This window comes from Prionailurus bengalensis, chromosome D4 (genome assembly GCF_016509475.1).
Source record: "Prionailurus bengalensis isolate Pbe53 chromosome D4, Fcat_Pben_1.1_paternal_pri, whole genome shotgun sequence".
NCBI classification, from domain to species: Eukaryota; Metazoa; Chordata; class Mammalia; order Carnivora; family Felidae; genus Prionailurus; species Prionailurus bengalensis.
In genome coordinates this window covers 45,278,066-45,304,207 of record NC_057359.1, presented here as the reverse complement: position 1 = coordinate 45,304,207, position 26,142 = coordinate 45,278,066, and the positions used below count along the sequence as shown (strand labels likewise).

General features: G+C 41.0%; 1 protein-coding gene across 2 annotated transcripts in view; it reads right to left on the bottom strand.

Annotated features, from left to right (window-relative positions):
• The window catches only part of FOCAD (focadhesin), a 315,705-nt gene that overhangs the window by 188,642 nt on the left and 100,921 nt on the right, over window positions 1-26,142 (bottom strand). For both annotated transcript variants that reach the window (XM_043565388.1, XM_043565389.1), the window contains one exon: window positions 21,372-21,629. In XM_043565388.1, coding sequence (XP_043421323.1) covers window positions 21,372-21,629 — 258 coding nt within the window. The remainder of the gene's footprint in view (window positions 1-21,371; window positions 21,630-26,142) is intronic.

Sequence of the window (26,142 nt, the reverse complement as noted above, 5' to 3'; positions counted from 1 at the left end):
TATTGAGCCCCTTTTGGAAAACCTACTTATTAGGGCCCAAATCTTGGTCCACCTTGGAAAAAATGGAGCAAGATTCAGTACACGCTAAATGGTCAACTTAATTTTTAATGGGTAAATGACACGGCGAGAATAGTTCAGGTACTTGCAAATGCTAAACGTCTGGGTATGTCTTCGTCGGCTTTTGAACAGTTTCAAAGAGCAGACGTGAGGATTCATTAGCTCTTCGCACATATGAACCTGCTCCAAAGGCAGCCAAGAGAGTTGCCTAGCAACAGTGCATTTTGTATCTCCCATCAGCCCCAAAGATGCTGCAGCAGCGGCAGCTAGGTCAAGCCTCTCATTAGCAACCTGACAAAGGGTTTCTATCTCCCGTTTTACAAAATTATTTTTATTTCCAGGTGAAGCTCAAATATCAATGTGTTACTCCTACTGACAACACACTCCCTTTCCTCTCTTTCTCCTCCTTACCAAGCCCCATTTCAACAGCTAGGTTTTAATGAACCTAGCAGAGTACCTGTAACAAAGGCAGGGAAATCCAACAGAATCCACACGCTTATTCACATACTGTGACAGTTCCACACCTTTTCGGCAACCAAGTAAGGAAGTTTTAGAAGAAAGAAGGAAAAACAAAGACGCTGAAATCAAATCACGGGAAGAGGAAAGAGACAGGACGTCAAAACTGAAGAAAAAAATTACCCAAATTATTTGCAATGCCCTTGATTTCTTATCTCTTTTCCCTTCCATAAAAGCTGATCTCAACCTTATAGCAAAACAGCAAAAAGCTAGAAAATTCTGGAGTGGTAATTCCAGAGTGGATTGACAGTTTATAATGAATGTAATCCATTGGAAAGGCATGCTGGTTCCCAATTTATTTATTTATTTATTTTTTTTGGCTCCCAATTTAATAACGGTGTTATAAAGCCTCACCTCAGGTCAATAGCTATTCATTCCCTTCTGAAAATATTTCTTAAAATATTTACCACTCAGCATGGTTGCCATGCAGAACTAAAATATATACTCACATAATCTTCCTTATATACACTCAGAGATCCTTAAAAGAAAATAAACAAAATAAGCAGACTTCTCATTTCATGAATTTTCAAGTGCTTAATCCAGATTTTGACATAAACCACACGCACCCTTGGTCTCTGAGCTTTCGTGCTATCATCAATTTCCCTAAGGAAAAGATTACAGAATGTGTGTGACATGTTACGAAAGATAAAGTGTGATACTAACAGACCCAGATTAAGAATGGTGTAATGAGGAACATTTAAAGGCAATCGTCATCACACCAAGTCAAAATAAGTAAATGTTTTAAGTGATCTGAAAGGAACAATGTGATTTTTTTTTCCGCGAGGCCCCTCCCTCTTTTTTAAATGTACAAACAGCAAAGAATGGATCCTTAGGAGGATTTCCCAGAAGGGTGTCATTTACCACTAAAATATTTCATTCCAGCAGTTGAAAGACCATAAAAGGGTGAATGTCCTCCAGAGCCCCTAATAACGGTAATAGATCTTGTGTTACTATTCACAAGTGACCTCTCAGTCAGGCGATTTAATTTTTCCCCCTGCAGTATGGTTGGCTTCACACACAGTGTAATAACAGTTTTTGCACAACAAGACAATTCATCCGATTAGAAGGACTGTATTAAGTCTTTCGTGAACAGCATGTGTCACACAGCTTCAGCGAGGGTTTGATTTAAGACAACCTAATATATGCATGCATGGTTCTTCATTTTTCCACTGGTTTAAAAAAGATTCCTGGACTTTCTTCAGCAATTTTTGCAGACCATTGCCTGAATCCTCCCCGGCTTCAAAGAATAACTAAGAACTCATCAAATGCTCACGGAGCACTTTAAAACAGGTACCGACATTTTTTTCACCAGGCGACAGAAATGTGCGTAAGGCTCCTCGTTCCTCCGTGGGTTAAATGAAATTCCACTCATGTCTCAGAGGAGGGAGACATGAAAAGGGACAGAATGGGCATAACTGGTTACTGCAATTACTTGTATGCATCACAACATTGCAGCAACTCACCATTAATTATGAAGACAATATGACATTACCGAGAGAAGCGTCAGATAAAGTGAACTCGAGGCCCTCCCTTTGGAAACCTCCGCAAAGCACAAAAAAATTAATAAAAACTGGAAACCAAAGCAAAAGGTGTGAAATGAACCCACCATCTGACAAGCCCTACTTCAAGAAACGGTTTGGCATCATGCAAAGCCCACAGAAGCCTAAACCTAAGGCATCTGTCTACAGACTTCTTACTGCCTTGCAGAGGAGATTAACAAGGTTGAATCCAGAATCTCTGCAGGGAAAGGCTATAGTTGTAGCCAGGGCACTGGATTCAGGAGCACCTGGCTCCCGGGATCCAAGCAGACCGGGTGTGGCCACTCACCACTGGCAAAATCCAAAGAGACCGGTGGTGGGGGAATGAGAAAGGAACTTATTTCAGTGAGGCCAACACAGGGAAGACTTAAGTCTCAACGGCGATCTCCAAAGGGCTGACAACGACTTCCAGGTTTGTAGAAGGAAAATGGGGGTGGTCAGCGGGTACGGGCGGGTGGGGGGTGAAGGTTAGGTCAATCACTGTCTTGGGGTCAATCAGGGATGGGGTCTTGATGGCTCAGGGCAGTCCTTATTGCTTGAGGGGGTAATTTCGGTTCCTATCGGGGAATGTTTTGCCAGCAGTGGCCTTTCCCCGAGTGAAGAGGTCAGCTGGAAAGAACTTAATAGATTAGAAAGGTTGAGGTCAACATGGAGGTAGCTGAAGTCCTCTTTCACAGTGACAGCTGGAGGACTTCTCAGGGGTTCCCTTGACCGACTCCCTTTAGTCGATGGGTCAGAACTTGGCAACAGGACTAAGCGTGTCTTTACAGCTCACATGCCCCCAAGGGACTCTTCTGCGGCTCCTTGGCAAGCAGCCGAAACCTGCAAGATTAAGTTCTCTTTAGACTGGATTCAGGTCTGAGAGGCTCTCTTCCGGTTTGATTGTCCCCCCCGCGCTGTAGGAATCCGGGTTCTTTCCGAAGTGTGCACAGCCCCTAAATAAACCTGTAGGACGAGATGAGACAAGCCCACCGCTGCTCCCCTGCCCGCGCCGCCCACACTCTGTCCACGGGAAAGGCGCACACACCTTTTGCTCCGGCAAATTCTAGGCACGCAGGCCAGTCCCCACATTTCCCACACTCTCCCTTTCTGCTTCCGGGATCACAACCGCTGGCTGGCCCATCCCTCTCTGTTCGAGTTTGGATTCGGGGGCCAGTCACCGTAGACATCTGCCCGCCCCAACTGCAAGGCGCCCACGTAGTTGGATGGGAGTGTCACGGGGCTCCAGGCAGAGAGGGCTGGCAGTTGTAGGACCCAGCACTCCAGCAACTTGCTGCAAGAATCCCCCCTCTTCTCTTCACCTATCCTGCCCCGTCCTAACTTCCATTTCCCTCAGCCCGAGTGCGGCATTAAAACCTGTGGTAGCCCTCGGACACCTAAGTTTATTCCTGCTGCGCTCCAAGTTCTCCAGGGTGTCCGCTCTCAAAATCCATTCTGGTATTTCAAGGTCCCCACCAGAGCTTCTAACATCCTGTCCATACACCTTTATCTCCTCTATATCTGATTACCCCAATACTTTAAATAAACTCTCATCTCCCACCTGACCGCACGGCTCTCAGGATCTGGTTTCCAAATACGTGCCCAGTATCCACTCTGGAAAGTTTCCCGCACCCTGTACCTCCCAGATTAATACAGTACTGTTTGCAATCTTCTCCCCTCCCGTGACCTGCCACACATTTGCGTCTCTCTGCCTAGAATGCCTTCCCTCTCCCCTGCATCAGGGAAGCCTGGGGTCCTCTGCAGATATGTCCCAGGGACACTTACATACCTCCACAATGACAATTACCATCCTGCACTGAACAGCAAATTTTAATACCCCTGTCAACACACTAAGCTCTATGATTTCTGAAAACAAAGACTGTATGCTTTCACCTTTGTATTACCAGAACCTGCCATACAGGAGGTTTGTGCATATTCTCTCTCTCTCTCTCTCTCTCTCTCTCTCTCTCTATATATATATATATATATACATATATGGCAAGGGGTGGGGGAAGGATGATGAAACGAATGTCTTGAAAATGCTGAATCAAATGAGACCTAATAAAAATGAGGTATCTACAGTATTTCAAGCTGAATGAGAATTCCATGATAATTCCACTTAACACAGATCAAGATGCACCATTAAAAACTGAATACAATTTGACAACTAAATACACCTAAGTGGAGGAAAATGCCACCAGTATAATTATCACTAATAACAATTCAGACTACTGGTGACAATGAACGTAGGAAAGAGTGGATTAGAGAAAAATGTTAAAGAAACAAAATTCGATTACTTTCATGTCCATACTGTAACAAACTAATTAGCCAAGAGTTGCCAAGTATCAGTCCCTGCTGATATGTCTTAATGAATAGATAATGTGATCATTTTAAATGGGCACATCCATTGTACTAATGCAAATGAGCAAGCCCAAACTGTCTAAAAACAATAGCTTCAAAATCAGCTTATGTTTCAACTCAGCCTGTATCTAATTACCCTGAACCCTAAATTAATAGGATTTCATTTAATAAGATGGCATTGTAATCTAACCTAACCTAAATTCTATCCCTGGACCCCACACTGTTCCTTTTATTAGTCTGGATAACACATGAAAATATTGGAAACGTGGGTTTTTTTCGGGTTCTACTAGGATGGGTACATACACCTAATGTATTTTTGTGTTAATTCAATCAGGCAACAAAGCAGGTATCCTATCGGAGCCCAGGAACTGTCCAAGGTCATGAGGAGGCATGAAAAAGAAAGACCATTTCCCTTAAGGAATTCCTTTTGGAATTCTAAATCTAATCATAATCTATTCAAAATTTCCTTTGAAGGCCGCTGACACTCAAGATAACTATAGGACACTTAAACATGCTCATCTGTGCTTACTCATATTCATTCATCTTTAGCCCTGTTTAACTCTCTGATATGATAAATTCAGGTTACAAATATTTTTATAAGCTCATTTTCTCCAGATGTGTGTGGGGTGGGGGGGGAGGTTGGGAGTTAGAAATGCAGATTGTCTCAAATGCAGATGAAATCCCACTACCACAAAAATGCTACTGAACAAGGATAACAGGACCCAAGGTCTCTGAAAGTGCAATCAACATGCTAAAGCCTGACCTACAGAAATCATCCCAAGTCACTCCTTAACTACCTGTTTGGCTCCCCTGAGTTTGTAACCATGTCTACTCATTTGAAATAAACGGACTTAGGAATGCCCAATTGCATTCCATAACTGTCCTGACAACTTGCCAAGGAATCAATTATGCTATCTATCATGAAAAGCTCAAAACTGTCACTGATGGGGTAGAAGTCCAGTGTGCCAGGGGCGCCTGGGTGGCTCAGTTGGTTAACCATCCGACTTTGGCACAGGTCATGGTCTTTGGCACAGACCATGGCACATGGTCTCGCGGTTCAGTTCGTAGGTTTGAGCCCCGCATTGGGCTCTGTGCTGACAGCTCAGAGCCTGAAGCCTGCTTCAGATTCTGTGTCGCCCTTTCTCTCTGCCGCTCCTCCACTCCCTCCCTCCCTCTCTCTCCCTCTCTCTCTCAAAAATAAGCATTAAAAATGAAAAAAAAAAAAAAAAGAAGAACTACAATGTGCTATAAAGACAAAGGGACAGAATAAGTCTCAAGCCTGGTAAGGGAAGTAACACACCTGCCCTACTTTAAGAATTCTAGAATAAGGGCGCCTGGGTGGCTCAGTCAGTTAAGCGGCTGACTTCGGCTCAGGTCGTGATCTCGCAGTCCGTGAGTTCGAGCCCCGCGTTGGGCTCTGTGCTGACAGCTCAGAGTCTGGAGCCTGTTTCAGATTCTGTGTCTCCCTCTCTCTGACCCTCCCCTGTTCATGCTCTGTCTCTCCCTGTCTCAAAAATAAATAAAACATTAAAAAAAAAAAAAAGAATTCTAGAATAAACCTTTCCCACCAAATCCACCAAATCCTGGCCCATCCATTCAAATACAGCTATCAGACAGTAGCTACAATTGTAACTAAGTGTCAGTGACTTTCTTTCACTCCCCAAAAACAAAAAATCACTTCTGAAATACAAGATACATATTTTTTGATGCTTTTATTTTATTTTTGAGAGAGAAAGAGAGAGCAGGTGCACAAGAGTGGGAGGAGCAGATATAGGGGGAAACATAGAATCCAAAGCAGGCTCCAGGCTATGAGCTGTCGGCACAGAGCCTGATGCAGAACTCGAACCCATGAACTGTGATATCATGACCTGAGCTGAGGTTGGACGCTTAACCAACTGAGCCACACAGGCACCCCTGAAATATAAGATATATTACTGCTAGGGAATCTATGGTTCACAAAATAAAAACTACTCCAACACCTCCAGAAATTTATTTATTTCACTGTTTGACCAACAAAGATACTCAAGGAGGATGATATAAATGTCATATATAAAAAGTAGTGCTTTATGGGGGTGCCTGGGTGGTTCAGTTGGTTAAGCGTCCGACTTCGGCTCCGGTCATGATCTCACGGTTCGTGGTTTGAGCCCAGCATTGGGCTCTGTACTGACAGTTCAGAGCCTGGAGCCTGCTTGGGATTCTGTCTCCCTCTTTCTCTGCCCCTCCCCACTAGTATTCTATCTGTCTGTCTGTCTCTCTCTCTCTCCCTCTCTCTCTCTCAAAAATAAAAATAAACATTAATAAAAGAAAGTAGTGCTTTGTATGTAATAAAAACAGGCAACATATGCTTCTTCTAGGTCATTTCAAAGATTCTTTTTAACTTGTATTTGTCCTGCAAGACTTAGCTCCTACAACACCCTGTGCTTCCCCACATTATACCATTATACCCACAGAGGGTATTGATTATATGTTGCTACCTTCCGTATGCAGTGTCTCTCTCTCTCAATAATGGTCTTTGTAGCCCAAGTTCCAACTACAATGTGTGTCCCACCTGAATGTGAGACAGGAAACCATCAAAACCCTAGAGGAGAAAGCAGGAAAAAAACCTCTGACCTCAGCCGCAGCAATTTCTTACTCGACGCATCTCCAAAGGCAAGGGAATTAAAAGCAAAAAATGAACTATTGGGACCTCATCAACATAAAAAGCTTCTGCACTGCAAAGGAAACAAGCAACAAAACTAAAAGGCAACCGATGGAATGGGAAAAGAAATTTGCAAATGACATATTGGATAAAGGGCTAGGATCCAAAAATCTATAAAGAACTCACCAAACTCTCCACCCGAGAAACAAATAATCCAGTGAAGAAATGGGTAGAAGACATGAATAGACACTTTTCTAAAGAAGACATCCAGACAGCTAACAGACACATGAAAAGATGCTCAACATCAGTCCTCATCAGGGAAATACAAATCAAAACCACACTCAGATATCACCTCACGGTGGTCAGAGTGGCTAAAATGAACAAATCAGAAGACTATAGACGCTGGAGAGGATGTGGAGAAACGAGAACCCTCTTGCACTGTTGATGGGAATGCAAACTGGTGCAGCTGCTCTGGAAAACAGTGTGGAGGTTCCTCAAAATATTAAAAATAGATATATACCCTATGACCCAGCAACAGCCCTGCTAGGGATTTACCCAAGGGATACACGAGTGCTGATGCATAGGGGTGCTTGTACCCCAATGTTTATAGCAGCACTTTCAGCAATAACCAAATTACGGAAAGAGCCTAGGTGTCCATCAACTGACAAATAGATAAAGAAGATGTGGTTTATATATACAATGGAATACTACTTGGCAATGAGAAAGAATGAAATCTGGCCATTTGTAGCAACATGGATGGACTGGAGAGTGTTATGCTAAGTGAAATAAGTCATACAGAGAAAGACAGATACCATATGTTTTCACTCTTATGTGGATCCTCAGAAACTTAACAAAGACCATGGGGGAGGGGAAGGGGGGATAAAAAAAAAAGTTACGGAGAGGGAAGGAGGCAAACCATAAGAGACTCTTAAATATGGAGAATAAACTGAGGGTTTATGGGGGCTGGGGGAGAGGGGAAAGTGGGTGATGGGCATTGAGGAGGGCACCTGTTGAGACGAGCACTGGGCGTTGTTTGGAAACCAATTTGACAATAAATTATATTTAAAAAAATAATAATAAAATAAAATGTGTGTCCCAAAGAAGTCTTCCAAGAGTATTTACTGAATAACTGATTCTGTCATCTTTCAAGATCCTGAATTAACGATGTATCTTACTGGGGCACCTGGTGGCTCAGTTGGTTAAATGTTCAACTCTGATCTCAGCTCAGGTCTTGATCTCAGGGTCATGAGTACGAGCCCCACATTGGGCTCCACACTGGGTATGGAGCCTACATAACAAAAAACAAACAAACAAACAAAATATATATATGTTTGTGTGTGTGTGTGTGTATATACACACATATATATGTATATATATGTGTGTATACACACACACATATATATGTATGTATATGTGTATATATATACATACACATATATTTATCTTATCAAATAATTTAAATGTTTCAAGCCTAACCACTGTATAATTTTCTTCAAATTTATAAACATTTTTCAAAATAAAAGAACAACCTAATTTTGTTCACTAATATTCCTGACTTTGATTAGATTTCAGAATCTCCCAGTTATGATCAAATGTACATAAAAGCACTAAACCCAATTGCAACCATGCTTGCTGATTTGCTGATTCACTTGAATATTCTCACTCTCTCCTCCGATAGGAGCTTTCAGGAGTTAGGACTGTGCATAGGTGTTCCATTTAGGTATAAATATCCGGCTAAATGCGATTTACCTATTTATGGAAGGGCCAACAGAAGCTAGAATAGAGACAAAAATAATCACACTAGACTGAAGATCTGGCAAGATTTCAAACAAAGGTTGAGGTTCTTATCTTAGCATTTAATCCTCTCTACAGCTGAGTAGGCCAATCTTAAAAATGTAAAGTTAGGGGCACTTGGGTGGCTCAGTTGGTTGGGCGTCCAACTTCAGCTCAGGTCATGATCTCATGGTTTGTGAGTTCGAGCCCTACGTTAGGCTCTGTGCTGACAGAGCCTGCTTTGGATTCTGTGTCTCCCTCTCTCTCTGCCCCTCCCCACTCATGCTCTGTATCTCTCTCCTTCAGATATAAACAAACATTAAAAACATTAAACAAAAAATGCAAAGTTTATAAACCTTGTTTACTTTTTTTCTTAACATTATTTATTTATTTTTGAGAGAGAGAGAGATCAAGAGAGTGAGTGGGGGAGGGGCAGAGAGAGAGAGGGAGAGAGACAACGTCAAGCAGGCTCCATGCTGTCAGCAGAGAGCCCAATGCAGGGCTCGAACTCACAAACCAGGAGATCATGACCTGAGATGAAACCAAGAGTTTCGGACAATTAACCAACTGAGCCACTCAGGCGCCCCAACCTTGTTTAACTCTTTCAAAAAAAATTTTAGTAGTTTGAGTAAAAGTTGTATAGAGACAGTAGGTCTCTAAAAGTTGTATAGAGACACCAGGTAACAGCACAGACTCTGGAACTATATGTACTGGGTTCAAATCCTGACTTCGCCAATTACTAGCTGTGTGATTTGGGGGAAATTAATCAAACTCTGTGCCTCAGTTCCTAAACAGTGGTGGCGGCAAATTCACAGAGCTGTTGGTAAGTTATTTAATATAGGCAAATAAAGTGATTAAAATAATGACTGCCATATAATAAGTATACGTAAATGTTAGCTATTTTCATTAGCTATTACTTTGAGAAGATAATTTACCTTCTAATGAGTAGACTATATTTAAAACTATTTATTTAACACTGCAATACTAAAAATAGAAGAATTCATTCCATAGTATCAGCCAGGTTATCAAAAGGTCTAGGACTGATTTATTCAGCAGAACTCAGACTTCAATCAAGCTGGCAAATGGGACAAGCACTTCACTTTTGGACCTTGGGCACTAGACAGGAAATTGATTAATTCAATACCTTTCTGCAGTGAATCTATGGTAATGAATCGGAACCCATACACCAATTAAAGGTAATTAACGGAAAAAACAAAACTAAAGGTCTTGCAATCATAAGGTCATTACATTTCAATCAAGGATAAATATTTATAATGTGAATTCCACATCTAAAGCATCATACCAGAAGCCACTGTCCGCTATAATTATAAAATTTTGCCAAAACACAGTTTCTGTATATTTCTAGTATTGCGAGTTATAGTTTCTATGCTGCTTATAAATTATATCTTTCCCATATACTGCCTTTTTTTAAAATTTATTGGGTTTTTAAAAAGAAAATCAACTGGTTTTGTTCATTGATGTTGTATCTATCCACTGTCTTAAACTCTCCTATCCATTCTAAAAGCAGCAGCTTTTTTTTTTTTGTCCTTCAAAGCTTTCATTTATTTTTTTTCAATATATGAAGTTTATTGTCAAATTGGTTTCCAAACAACGCCCAGTGCTCATCCCAAAAGGTGCCCTCCTCAATACCCATCACCCACCCACCCTTCCCTCCCACCCCCCATCAACCTTCAGTTTGTTCTCAGTTTTTAAGAGTCTCTTATGCTTTGGCTCTCTCCCACTCTATCCTCTAAAAGCAGCAGCTTTAAGTATAATCTCTTGCATTTTCTAAGGAGCATTGGCTTCTTCCTTTATAGTACATACATAAGTTTTCTTTCTTTTTCTTGAATGAACAATGATCAGAATCTCCAGAAAAATAGTAAAACTAACATCAGACACATTTCTCTGATTCTTAACTTAGATGAAACAGCTTCTAAATGAAATCTGACTTGGAATTCTACCTAGGTCAGTATAAAATACCCTCTGTGTGAGAATTTTTACCTTGGATTCTGTATTATCTACTTGGATGATAATTTTCTAGCTTCTTAATGATCTACCCGGCTTTTAATTTTCACCATTTATTTTCCTTTTTTAAAAAAAATTTTGGGGGGCGCCCGGGTGGCTTGGTTGGTTAAGCGTCCGACTTCAGCTCAGGTCATGGTCTCACGGTCCATGAGTTCGAGCCCCGCGTCGGGCTCTGTGCTGACAGCTCAGAGCCTGGAGCCTGTTTCAGATTCTGTGTCTCCCTCTCTCTCCGCCCCTCCCCTGTTCATGCTCTGTCTCTGTCTCAAAAATAAATAAATGCTAAAAAAAAAAAAAAAAAAAAAAAAAAAAAATTAAAAAAAATTTTTTTAAGTAAGCTCCACACCCAGTGTGAAATCCAACGTGGGACTTGAACTCATGACTGTGAGATCAAGAGTTGGACACTTCACCAGTTGAGCTACCCGGGTGCCCTTTTATCATCTATTTTCAACTTGTGTCACTGTTTCAAGGTTTGTCGCTTAGAGTCTATGAATCTTTCTTTTGATAAGGTAATTTAATTGACTCAATGATAACTGGTGTATTTGGAATTCTGTGTGTGACTTAGAAATTATAAATCGCTAATTGTTACCAATAAGAGCTTAAGTACATATTTCAAATTATTTTTCTACTAACATCAAGAACTATTCGGTTCCCCCCAAAAACCACCCTTAGCACATTCTCAACTTTTCACACCATCACATTCCCACTTTCAGCCCTTACCACGTTTTAAAGCTCGGACTTTAGTTCCAGGCAGTTATTTTTTCATACTCTACATAATTATTCTAAATTAGCCATAAGGCTTACTGGATATTTTGATCACCATTCAACATTTCTTCTCTGTGCTTTCCCGGATTCATATTCCGTTTTGCTGGAGCATGTCCTTGAGGGGTTTTCTCCCCACCCCCTAATAAAATCAGTAAGCAAGAAATGTTCTTGAATTCTTACACATCTGAAAAAAGTCTTTATTACCATCAGTAATAAAAGGTAGAATAAGGGGTGGGGGGGGGCACCTGGGTGACTCAGTCGGTTAAGCACCGGACTCTTGGTTTCAGCTCAGGTCATGATCTTGCAGTTTCATGAGTTTGAGCCCCGCATCGGGCTGTGCACTCATGGTGCGGAGCCTGCTTGGGATTCTCTCTCTCTCTCTGCCCCTCCCCTACTCAACAGTGTCTCTCTCAAAATAAATAAACTTGAAAAAAAAAAAAAAACATAGATGAAGGAGGACAAATAATCCAGGAGCAGAGTGACTTTCCCCAAGAAACTGGAAGGTGATATTCCCAGTTTGTTGGGTATTCCAACACCCAGTGTGCTGCTGGTAAGAAATCGAAGATCAGTCTTACTAGGTTTTTCTTTCCCCCCATTCTGCTCTAAAAACCTCTTATGACTTTCTCTTTATCCTTTAAATTCTGGGGACAAATTTAGGTATTGATCTATTCTTACATATGCTGTTGGGCTTTCAGAAGGTCCTAACAATCTATATCCTTGTGTCTTTTTTTTTTTTAAGCTCAGGAAATAGTGTTTTGTCACATTTTAAGTTTCTCCCCTTCATTTTCTGTTCCCTCCAACAAGAATTTCAATAGAAAGATGTTAGAGCTCCCAAAATGGACCCTCAACATCTTAACTTTTTTTCTTTTCTATTTTGGGCTCTATATTCTGAAATGTTTACTTGAATATTCTGTAAATCACTAATCCTGTCTCCATTTATGTACTGTGGCAATCATTTTTAATTTCTAAAAATCTCTTGTCATTGAATTTCTTCTTTGTCACAGCAGTATTTTTGTATAGAATAGCTTTACAACACCTCGTAAGACTTCGATCGTTTTTGCATGATCTTCTGCTCCCTGAGTTCTCTTTCTTCTGGAAACAGATTCTTTGGTCAGTTATGCTATTAAATTTTCTCAAAGTCTGATGAGCCTTTATTTTCCATTTATATATATATTTATATTAATATATATTTATATATATAAATATATATATTTATATTCATATATATATGAATCAATGCTAAGTTGCTTGTAGGGAACTTGCATGGGTTGCTGCCATAGATGTAAAGCAATGTTTCCTTAAATAAGACTCTCCTCTTATTTGAAGGGTTGACTCCGGAAGAGCTAGAGAATGAATGGTAGGGCGTGTCTGGGTGGCTCTGTCAGTTAAGCAGCCAACTCGTGGTTTCAGCTTGTGATCTCACAGTGCGTGAGTTCAAGCCCCTGCATCGGGCTCTGTGCTGACAGCGCGGAGTCTGCTTGGGATTCTCTCACTCTCTCCATCTCTCTGCCCCTCCCCTGCTTGTGTGCTTGCTCTCTCTCTCTCTCTTTCTCTCTCAAAATAAGTAAGCAAGTAAGTAAATAAATAAAGCGGGGGCAGGGGGTGGAGAATGAATGGTAGAGGATGTCAACTGGAAACTTCACTTTAAGAGTGGCCATGAGGGGCGCCTGGGTGGCTTGGTCGGTTAAGCGTCCGACTTCGGCTCAGGTCATGATCTCGCGGTCCGTGAGTTCGAGCCCCGCGTCGGGCTCTGTGCTGACAGCTCAGAGCCTGGAGCCTGTTTCAGATTCTATGTCTCCCTCTCTCTCTGCCCCTCCCCTGTTCATGCTCTGTCTCTCTCTGTCTCAAAAATAAATAAACATTAAAAAAAAAAATTTTTTAAAGAGTGGCCACGAAACAAGTAGGTGGGAGGCCAATCCCACCTTCTCCCTTCCCAATCCATTCATTAAAATGAGAATTTTTTATTCCGGCAATAGTGGGCTTCGGTGAGTTTTCCCCTTGAGGAGAATTCCTCGTGCCTGTTTTGAAATTCAAAGGTGCCACAAAATCCGATCCTCCTCTGAGTCCTTCACCAACACTTAGGCCATCTCAAGCAGGTAGTTCCTTTAGGGGGGGTTTCGCAGGGAGAAAGAACTACTCTCATCCAGTATTTAACTGGGAGCAGAAAGATTCCACTACGCCAAAAGCAGTACAGGGCCCAAACCTCATCAGACTCCAACCTCCCTCCTCGCTGAGCCTCAGAGCTCACATATGACAAGTGTTTTTGCTTCACTATATTAGAACTGGTGACTATCGCCTTGAAACTGAACAGAAAATCACAAACAATCCCTTCAGTGAGAATCTTAAGCAGTTTACAATCTACAGACTCTTGCTCAAAAGAAATTCTGCCCAATATGAACACTTAGGGAAAGCAAGAAATTGATATAGAACTCCTTGCTGAGTAAAAATTCTAGGCTTGGTGGGGAAAAAAAAAACAAAAACCAGAAAGATTTCAAAGGGTTCAAATGCCAGTTAAAAACATGTTTATTCCACAGATATCGAAGTGGGGTTTATAAAGAAAAAATAAGCATATTAGCACAGCATGGAATAGATACCTGACCTTGGATTTTGGTCTGTGTTTCTCTTTGTCTAATTGTTTCATGTTGACAGGCTCAGCCCAATTTTGCTCTGGGCGTAATCGATGCTATGGCTACAAGGGAATAGTAGTACCGCACTTCTTATCTGTAAAGCTCTTTATTAAAAGTATTGTACATTCCAGCTTCTTTTTGCTGATGTGAAGAACACAGAAAGCAGACTGACTTCAGGGGGTAGCAATTCATAGAACTCAGCGACAATAGAACAGAGTGCAAAGTGTCCAAAGACTCTTTGTGCAAGTTCTTTTATGGAATATATTTTCTCCTTTTCTCACAGCAGTAACTTACACACCATTAAATTTCACACATTTCCTATTCATTTTCCATGTTAAAATATGGCTTATGACCCAGAGTAGAACTATCACAGGATTCTGCCCTGAAAGTCAGCTTTTTTACTGTTTGATAATGTGGCACTTTTAAAAGACCAGCAAGTCATGGGCCATGAACCTGGCCACGTAAGGGATTTCAAATGGCTCAAAAGTGTGTACACTTGTACACATGGAAAAAATTAAGCCCTGAACACATTACAAAGGATAAGATTAAATTATCGAAGAGTGCCAACTGTTCCCATTAAACAAGACCTTTAACTAGGCTTAACAACCAAAATGTGAAAATTAAATTAAATAAAATAAATAAATAAATAAATAAATAAATAAATAAATGCCCAGCTCTAGCTATCTCCACTTCAAAACAAGAGAAAAGCAAAGCAGGCACAAGGGCTTGGGAGAGGCAGGGAGTTTCACAAAACGTAATCTGTTGAGCTCCTCGATGAAGGTTGGTTTTAAGGAAGGGATGTGGAGTTTTCTCAAGCCAAGGTTCATAAACATTTCCTTTTTTGGCATATGCTATCAGTCGGAAAGAAGTTGATATACTTTACACGTAGTATTTAGAGTTATTCCATTGAAGTTGAGACGCTAAGCTAGAAGACTGCATTCTAAACCATCTTGGCCATGGTTCATTCTACACCATCTAAAAACTATTAATCTTTGTGGCTCATGTTCAATTCAGATTCCTGTGTCATCTTGCCATAAACTCCTCATATACACAGAAACACAGGAAGAGGGGCGCCTGGCTAAGCGGCTGACTTTGGCTCAGGTCATGATCTCGCAGTTCGTGAGTTTGAGCCTCACGTCAGGGTCTGTGCTGACAGCTCAGAGCCTGCTTCAGATTCTGTGTCTCCCTCTCTGTCCCTCCCTCGCTCACGCTTTCTCTCTCAAAAATAAACAAGCATTAAAAAAAAAAAAAGAAAAAGGAAACATAGGAAGAAAACACATTTTCTCAAGTTTTAAAACTACTAAGTAGCACCTGGGTGGCTCAGTCGACTTCAGCTCAGCTCATGATCTCACAGTTGGTGAGTTCGAGTCCCACATCAGGTGAGCTCTAGTCCCACTTTGGGTGAGCCCTGCTTCTCTCTTTCTCTCTCCCTCTCTGCCCTCACTCACTTGTGTCCTCTCTAAAATTAAATTATATTAAATTAAATTAATTTAAATTAAATTAAATTGATTTAAATTAAATTCAACCACTAACAGTAGCCTTGATTTCCAAAAGAGACTATCATCTTTTGTCAGGTGTCCTCCCTCCATATATTTAGAAGATCTACTGTGAAGGACCTAATAATTCCATTAAGACTTTTGTAGAATCATACTGCTATGTGGGAAAATAGCTTCCTCTAACACCTCTATCAACATCAGATGGAGAATCTCCATTCCATCAACTATAGAGAAGCTATAATTAATATCATATTACATCTTATATATTTAATATATATTAATATAATTACATAATCTAGTATGTTAAATATATAGTACAAGAAAATATAGAAAATATAGCAAATATTATAATAAGTAGCTAATAATATAGTTAATATAATATAGCTAAGCTAATAGGAAAGATTTTAAGAATTGAATAGCAGCCTTTTCTTCTCAGGGGACAAGGGTGTCAGAAAAACATCTTAGGGGGTTGGTTGGGGGAGTCCCAGGTAAACATACGGCATTTACCTGAAGCTGCCTTGTTGATTTATTAACCTCTTCTTAAGGAAGTTCTATCAGTCTGAGACATTTCCAAACTGTCCATAGTCACGTTATACACAGGCTGGCCAATCATTGGCTAAGGGTTCAAAATAAGATTTGATATTGCCCTTTTTAAAAGCTGTAATGATCAGGGACAGCTGGGCGGCTCAGTCAATTGAGTATCTGGCTATTGACTTTGGCTCAGGTCAATACTCATGGGATCAAGCCCCACGACTTAGCATGGAGCCTGCTTAAGATTCTCTTTCTCCCAGACCAATATCATATGACTTCACTCATATGAGGACCTTAAGAGACAAAACAGATGAACATAAGGAAAGGGAAACAAAAATAATGTAAAAACAAGGAGGGGGACAGAGCAGAAGAGACTCAAATATGGAGGACAAACAGAGGGTTACTGGAGGGGTTGTGGGGGGGGGGGGTGGACTCTGTGGATAAGGGGCATTAAGGAATCTACTCCTGAAATCATTGTTGCACTAGATGCTAATTTGGATGTAAATTTTAAAAAATAAAATTAAAAAATAAATAAGTAAAAATAAATAAAATTTATTATACCAAGAAAAAAAAATTCTCTTTCTCCCTGTGTCTCTCCCCCCTGCTCATACTCTCATTGTCTCTCTCTCTAAAAAATAAATACAAATAAAAGCTGTAAAGCTCAGAAAATGTCCTCATTTAGGCGTACAGTCTACATCATCCCTTAATTAACTCGGTAAAGTCCATTTTTAACGTTCACTACCAATGATTTCACACCAGATGAAACCAGGTCCTGAACAAACCATAGGGGTAGTAAATAGCTCGGTGAAGAGGAAAGAATAAGGCCAACTGGACATTACTGTACGTGAGCCATGAAGCCATGTGCTTTAATTCTCATTCAGGCATCCCTCAAGGCAGCCTGAATGACTTATTTCAAAACGTATGAAAATAACATTACTCAGTATCAGACAAGCAGGAGCTATTTTATAAACATAACCAAAAAGCACACAAATCTATCAACTTCTATTTCCAGAAAAAACACTAATTTAAGAAATAGACGGCACTCTCATTTATTATAAGCATAGGCCATGATACAAAAACCTCTCTCTAAACTAAATTGACGCATTTAAAACCTTCAAGACTTCCACGGGAATTTACACAGGATGCTCATTCTTGGATATCTCCCCAGAACATGCCCTCCGAGAAGGTCAAAGACACTTAACTTTTACCGAGTGCTGCCTGACCTGAGCTTGTGTCTTCTGCACATTAAATCTCACGAGTAAGAGATATTTCTCTGGGTAAGAAAACGGTTAGGATTAGTAACTACTGACAGCACTTCTAGATGTGGGGGTGGGGGAGGGGGAAGAGTTGCCCATTTTTTTCAAGTGTCGATTTATTGTTGTGTCTTTGGGTAACTATTTTAACATCGTCATCTGCGTCTAGTTAACTCTAAAATAGTACTGACAGAGCCAACTTCCCTTCAGACCACTTAACTCCACTAGTCTTCCACGGCCCTAAAGCTATAAATCCCAATGGAAAATGCATGACCCAGGGGAACCGGGTGAGAGACAAGGATGAAAACTCACTGAGGAGGAAGAGGCATCAAAACGCATGATTAGTAAGAAGTAACATCATCACTTTTTTCAAAAAGCCCATTTTCTGTGTGGGGATGGGGTAAATGGGTGATGGGCGTTAAGGAGGGCACTTTTTGGGATGAGCGCTGGGTGTCATATGTAAGAGATGAATCACTGGGTTCTACTCCTGAAGCCAAGACCACACTGTCTGTCGACTAACTTGAATTTAAATTAAAATCATCATCATCGTCATGTGTTAACTAAATGAATATTACTCAGAAACCAAGATAGGCACTTACATGAGGCATAAGGCATGCAGCGTCTGCTTGATAAATGTCTGATGGGGGCGCCTGGGTGGCTCAGTCGGTTAAGCGGCCGACTTCGGCTCAGGTCACGACCTCACTGTCCGTGGGTTCGAGCCCCGCGTCGGGCTCTGTGCCGACTGCTCAGAGCCTGGAGCCTGTTTCAGATTCTGTGTCTCCCTCTCTCTCTGACCCTCCCCCATTCATGCTCTGTCTCTCTCTGTCTCAAAAATAAATAAACGTTAAAAAAAAATTAAAAAAAAAATAAATGTCTGATGCATGCAAAAGCAAAAGCCCGCTTTCTTAGCATTATGAACACTCACATCACATTACTAGTAGATACTGACTTGTACCACCATTCACGGGCACTGAAAATAACTTCAGTTGATACTTTATAATGATAATAACAAGCATACCAAAACATACTTCGTCATGTTCAAGCTTTTCAAATGCTTTCTCTCACAAGAGCTTACAGTAGGATTCCTTCAATCAATTAAGATGTCACACAAAGTCGATCTTCAGCAAGCATACTGCACCTCAACGAATTCTACCACAGTGGTTAAGTGACCACCAAAACAGAGGTGAAAGACAGCCTCGAAATTCCTGCTCTTACCTACCTATTTACTTAGCTTCCCTTTAGTAGTAGTCTCAGACCTTTCCGTAGTATAAACTGCCCCATGAATTTGAGCCAATGACTGCTTAAACATAATACAGCTTCTTCCTCTACGGTGAGAACAGATAAACACCACACAAAAATTCATAAGCTTCAGGCAGACTTGTCAACTCAGTGAACGAAAGAGAAACAACCCACCAATAACAGATTACAATCATAACTCGTTTCGACTGAGTCTATTCCAAATATCTGCTCACAATTAGAAAACTTGCTCTTCCCAAATATTCGGTCCTCTCTTTTTGGCTACTTTACCCGTAACCCGAGTCCCATGAAAGGATATGAAATGGTCACTTCAAAAGGAGAAGTGAGGAAACACAACACTATCTCCTAGTTCAAGGATGCTCCTTTTCACAAAAACTCCACTTCTAAGTTCTTCTTAATGACACTGCCTTTGCTTATGCATGAAGCTGAGGAACTATTTAAGCATTGCACCCTACTATTCATCGTAACGGCACAATTACACTCGTTTCTCGCTTCTTTCCAAACTACCCAAGAGATCGTCAACAGAAGTGGAACATACCAATTTCGATTTCGACCACTGCTTCTTAAATGTTTATTGAAAAAGATAAACAAACCTGATGGTCACGTTAGTACTTCCCCACCTTTTCTATTTCGTGGCACACGTGAAAAATCAGGCTTATAAGGAATGTGGGGTAAATACCTGAAAACCCCAGGGGGTCAGAGGCTACCAGCCAAGCCAGCACCCTGAGCTTAGACTACGACACGGCCACCCGAGAGCTCAGAGGGGTGAGGACTTTGACATACCTGAAACGCCCTCACACCAGTTCAGAGCTCCCACAACACCGGCTGAGACGTTCACCGCTACATTTTTGGCCTATTCAGCATATCCCCACTTTCATTGCCAGGAAACGGTTTTTCTTTTGGGGGATCATCCCACCCTCAATCCACATGATCACGGTGGCATTCAGGATTGACCCTTCACCCACTTCCATTCTACTTAGGATGGCCAATTAAAGTGCCCCATTATCCTGCCACAATGGTCGATTCAGTATGGGCACACGACCCAATGAGGTCAATCCAAACACCTCTACCTCTCTCTCTTCCTTTTGGGCTATGAATATAAGGTTATAAGGCTTCGGGCTTCCAGCCAATTCACAGAGGACACAAAGAAACTCTACCATGAGTATACTGTCTAGGTCATGCTTTTTCTAAATTCTGGAGCTAATAAAAACTATTTAAGACAGACATGTCGCCACTACTTATAACCAAAAATGTCACCCTAGGATTTCAAAGACCCAAGCATTTCCTGATAATCAACACAGAATTTGATGTAATATATGTTTTACATCAGTGGCATACACAGGTCAGGTAACCTACCACAGGACTTCTTTAGATAGTCTCCAGGCATTATCTGTGCATTAACTATTATAAAGATATTATCTTATAAGGTGTCAGCACTGAAACAACACATCTATTAGAAGCACAACCGCTACAGCACGTAAAGGGAGAAATAAAGTAGGAAGCAAATTGAAATGACTCACATTATGCACACACCAGGACACAAAGGTACTTTGAGACCATCACAAATCCACTTGGAAACATCAGACCACAAGAGGTCTAGTCCGAAGGAAAACTTTTTATAGATAGATCAATGGTTCCTCACTTGACTAAAAAGAATGAGCATAACAAGCTGGGAATAAAAAGAATCCAAATACATTCACCTCGTATCTTAATCACTTTTATCCTGTCTCTATCAACTGAATTTTGTCCTGTAGGAAACACACATTTTCCATAAAGAGATGAACTTTTTCTTCACCAGGTTTAAAAAGAAGCATCAGCACAGATACTAATAAACGGAATAATAAAAATACCATGCTTATGTGGTAGGAAGCCTTTCCCTTCAAAGGAAATTAATTCTTGAGAGTCTATCCAATGGGAGAAAGATTACCTTACCAAGGATAAGGTTAGTTACAAAAAGTGGGCGGGGTCGGGGGGAGTCTTATTAATGTCTAAGACTAGACAATGCTGCTGGTTACACTCCAAGATCTGTGCAGATAGGAAGAATCCCACCATGTTGATCATTATCATAGAGAGCAAGGACTATTTTTTAGCTTATTAAGGGACTGAATCAAGACAGAATCAAATTGCCAGAAGTCAAAAAGAGATCGATGCCTACTGCGTAGGTACCTTTATCCTAAATTGATTAATCTGCATCCACTTTAAAAGATCAATATTAGAACTAAGGGATATTCATCTGGGAACAGGCCGCAAGAGTTAACAAAAGTGCTGCAGATTAGCCAATCTACCAAAAAACAATACCACCACAATAGCATCACGTGTAGATTTCAGTGTCAAATGTGTTTTCATGAAGGAAACGCGTGCATCGTTAAGCATACGTCAACTCAGTGTAAGGACAAAAATGAACAAATTGAGAAGATAAAGATAGCCCACCATCCTAAACAAAGGAATCAACCCATAATTTAAAACTTTGATAAGAATCATCCACGAACTAAGAAAAATCGACAATTCCAACAGTTAAGCTTTACTCCTATTACTGTCCCATTATTTTCTTACTTTACCTGAGAGGAATCTGCTTGGGCCAATTCTGTAGTGACCTTCAGTATTTGGCGAAGATTTTGTCCTTGATCTTCAACAAGGAGGTGAGCCAACAAAAGAAAAACATGGGCAGGGATTACTGTGGTTATAGGGAGCAAGGACTCTACGGAAAACAACCAGTCACTTGCAGCAGACTTTTCTCTCATTACTTCGAGGATCCTCCAGGCTGTAAATATTGATCCATACATGCCGGCTATGGGGAACGCAAGCTTGTAGGAGAGCTGAAAAACAAAAACAAAAACAAAAACAAAAACAAGGCATGAATAAGTGAGGTAAGTGTGCTTGTCAGAAATATATTCATTTATTTTTATACTTCATCGTAAGAAATCAATCCTTCCAACAAAATACGAAATTTTCGATTCCTGCCAAAAACTTCTCAGCATATAACTAAGCTAAGAGGATTACGCAAAAAGAACAGTTGTTAGATGGAACTCTAGGACTGATTCTTTCAACTTTTCCTCCTGTTTACCGTTCACTCCCAGCTAAGGCAGGAAAAAAAAAAAAAAAAAAAAAAGGATCCATACCCAAGATCCAGAGGCAACAGAATTTGAAGAGAACTCACTGTCACTAAAAAAGTATTTGCCAGTGAGAGGGAAGATTCAAAGGGGAAAAAAAAGTCACTGTATCTGCCCAGCTCCAGCTTCGGTAAGAGGCAACCCTGGGCAGGTGGCAGACTTAGCCTGAGGACAGTTCATTTTGGTGACAAAACAGTATGTTGATAGGAACAGAGTTAGTTCAGCTGGAACCAGAGAATACGAATAACTGTGAATAGCTCCTACAATAAGAAATGACAGCTCTAGAGTGAAATGATATCCAAAGAAGATGGTATGCTGAAGTCAACCTGAGAAATGGCTCCTCACAGAAAGGAAGTAGAGCAGTCAGGGACAGAGAATAGACAGAACTCGGCCAGCGTGAGCAATGCGCAAAATGGCTAAGGAGAAGCCACAGACATTAAAGAAGCATTACAGATTGATTGCCTGCTAATGAAATAATTCAATTCACTTAGAATGTGATGAAACAAATTCAAAGGATCTAGAATCTAACCGTCCAGTTATTAGAAGCTGATTTATATGGTAACAACTAAAAGGATAAGTAAAAATTAAGCTTTATAGAAGTTTTTTTTCCTCTTTCCTTTTTTTTTTTTTCTTTTTCCTTTAAAGTGAACTCATGACCCGGAAATTGAGTCACATGTTCTTCTGACTGAAGAACATCAGAAGGTGACCTGACTGAAGGTGCCATCCAGGCACCTCTGAAATTTTTTAAATAATGGCTTTATTGGGACACCTGGGTGGCTCAGTCGGTTAAGTGTCCAACTCTTGATTTCAGCTTAGGTCATGATCTCACGGTCATGAGATCAAGCTCCACATTGGGCTTTGTACTGGGCATGGAACCTGCTTAAGATCCTCTCTCTCCCTCTGCCCCTCCCCCATTCACGCTCTCTCTCTCAAAACATAAAAGTTTAGGGGCGCCTGGGTGGCTCAGTCGGTTGAGCATCCGACTTCGGCTCAGGTCATGATCTCACGGTTTGTGAGTTCGAGCCCCGCATCAGGCTCTGTGCTGACAGCATAGAGCCTGGAGCCTGCTTCGAATCTGTGTCTCCCTCTCTCTCTGCTCCTCCCCTGCTCATGCTCTGTCTCTTTCGCTCTCCTTCAAAAATAAATTTAAACACATTAAAAAAAATAATAAAGTTTAAAATTCAGTGAATTTTCGGGGCGCCTGGGTGGCTCAGTCGGTTGAGCATCCGACTTCAGCTCAGGTCACGATCTCACAGTCCGTGAGTTCGAGCCCCGCGTCGGGTTCTGGGCTGATGGCTCAGAGCCTGGAGCCTGCTTCCGATTCTGTGTCTCCCTCTCTCTCTGCCCCTCCCCCGTTCATGCTCTGTCTCTCTCTGTCTCTAAAATAAATCAACGTTAAAAAAAAATTTTTAATTCAGCGAATTTTCATAATTCATGGAGTAGTGGAACAATCACCACAACTAATTTTCCTCACCCAAAAGGAAACCCCACACCCATTAACAGTCACTCCTCATTCCCCCAACACCACCCTCGCAGCCCCTGGCAATCCACTAATTAATTTATTTTGTTTCTATTCTGGCTATTTCATATAATAGGAACCACATAATATGTGTTTTCTGGAGGCTGTCTCCTTTCACATAGCATGTTTTCCAGGTTCCTCCAGGCTGTAACTCGTGTCAATACCTCATTTCTTTTCGTGGGCAAATAATATTCCATTGTATGGACGTACCATATTTTTATCCACTCATCAATCAATGGACAAGGGGTGGTTATCACTTTTTGGCTATTACGAGGAATGCTGCTATCAACAGTCCTGTAAAAGTTTTTGTGAGGACGTAGGTGTTCAGTTATCTCAGGTATATGCTTTAGAGCAGAGACAACATTTGAAAGTAAACCCCACTGTAAAAACAAATCGAGAAGCTATCTTTATGGATACGAAAAGATCTGATATGAAGATATAAGATGCAGATAATGTGCCTGGAATGCTATCAATTATTTTTTTTTAACGGGGGGGGGGGGGGGGGACTATATATCTGTATTTGCTTGTGTATGCAAAGAAAAGTAGAAGCCAATACAAAAGAAATTAATACCCACTAATCATTACCTGTTTGATGAGAGGCTGGGAACTAAACAACCAGAATCAAGGGTAAGAAGGAAGCTTTTCACTGTATACGATTTTGTAATTTTGGAACCACGTTAATGTGCTACAATTTTTAAAACTTATATTTGTAAAATTAAATATATTTTACATTTACTATAGCTCGCTCTCAAAATGCTTCCCCTAACCAAAGATGGAATTCATAAAAGATTAGAATCAAATTTTTTTCTTTTAATTTTTTTTTTTTTTACTTTTTTTTTGTTTTATATTTCAGAGAGAGAGAGACAGACAGACAGAGCATGAATGGGGGAGGAGCAGAGAGAGAGTGGGAGACACAGAATCCAAAGCAGGCCCCTGGCTCCGAGCCATCAGCACAGAGTGCGACGCGGGGCTCAAACCCACCAACCGCGAGATCGTGACCGGAGCCGAAGTCCGATGCTCAACCGACTGAGCCACTCAGGCGCCCCTAGAGTCCAATTCTTTCGATAAATGACAAACAGCATTGGACCGGAGATTTAAAAGCCAGGACTTTAGCACAGCCGTGCCGGCTACTGTCTCTTCCACAATCTCTGAGCCTTACTTGGCCCATTCATAAAATCGAAGTAATGACTACCTTCCTGCCAAGATCACTGAGGTAGATGATGACACAATAAAGCACCTAGCACAGTATCTCAAGTTGCAAATACACGGAAATATTATCACTGTCATCTTCAGGAGAGAAAAATAAAGCCGGTAGAGAGGAGTAGAAAAGAAAATAATTGGAAATCACCATGAACCATAAATTGAGTCGCAAGCGGCAACGTTACACAGACACGTAAGAGTAAACATATGGAAACAGAAAAGCGATCCTGCTTTACTCGAAGTATTAGGTTGATGTTTAGGCTCTGTGTTTTGTCTGTTTGTTTGCCTAAAGGTTAGAACAGCAGGCGAAAAGCACAATGTTGAATGAAACATCACAGAACAGTCTCTGTGTCCCAGTGAGTGACAGCTGCCCCTGGCACAGGCCCAGAGCAAGGATGCAACTCAGGGTTTTCTCGAAAGTACCAGACACCAAATCGTGGCCCCACAGCCCAGAGAAGGGTCTGTGAAAGTGCTGGCCGGCACTTTGTTTTAGAGGAGAAAGCAGGTGTTTAAAAATAAAAGAGGTTTATGTTCGGTGAATGACATCTCAGTAAAAAATAAAGAAGAACCCATAAGAAAACAACATCTAAATGAATATTAAATGGTTGTAAAGCATCTTTCACAGATATTAGTTGAGAACCTTCATTCTAAAAAGCTTGTAATAAAAACGTTCAAGTCTGTTAAGTATTAACAATAAGACAGACATCTGATAGTACTTCTTTGTCTAAAGGAGTCTGCAGAAGAAATTGTGAATTCAGTGAATATAGATCTTCATTATTTTTGAAGAATAACCCTCATCTGCAATAGTCTCTGAAATAGGCTTAACCCAAATGGAGCCAGGATTTTATCAGGAGGGGGAACACAGAAACTCCAATCGGGAGTCCCTTAAAAGAAGGACAGGTTTTCTGAAGAGAGGATTTCATCACTCACCAGACCAGAAGCAGACGACCGGACTAGACATGGCTTCAAGAGGCTCTTTCTGCTCTATATCTCTATGAAGAATCCAGTCAAGAGTGGAGAGCTTTGGGAGGGCTACTTATCACCAAAGGAAAATCCACACCAACCTCAGTATCCATGTTATTCAGAGGCAATGTTAGATGTACAAGATCAACGACTTACTAATTCCTTTTCAGTGCCAACCAAAGCCTTTAAGAAACCAGTTTATTTTAATGTACTAGGACTTAGTGCTTGCCTATAAATCTCAAACTCTGTTCTATTTACTCCCAAGTTTGGCACAAAAGATGATAAATTACCATGCCAACAACAAAAAAATCAAAGCGGAGGCAAAAGGATGTAGGCTCTACAGTTAAATAGTTAAAAATCTGGATCTCAGGGCGCCTGGGTGGCTCAGTTGGTTGAGCGTCTGACTTCGGCTCAGGTCATGATCTCACAGTTCATGGGTTTGAGCCCCACATCAGGTTCTGTGCTGACAGCTCAGAGCCTAGAGCCTGCTTCAGATTCTGCGTCTTCCTCTCTCTCTGCCCTCTCCCCTGCTCGCCC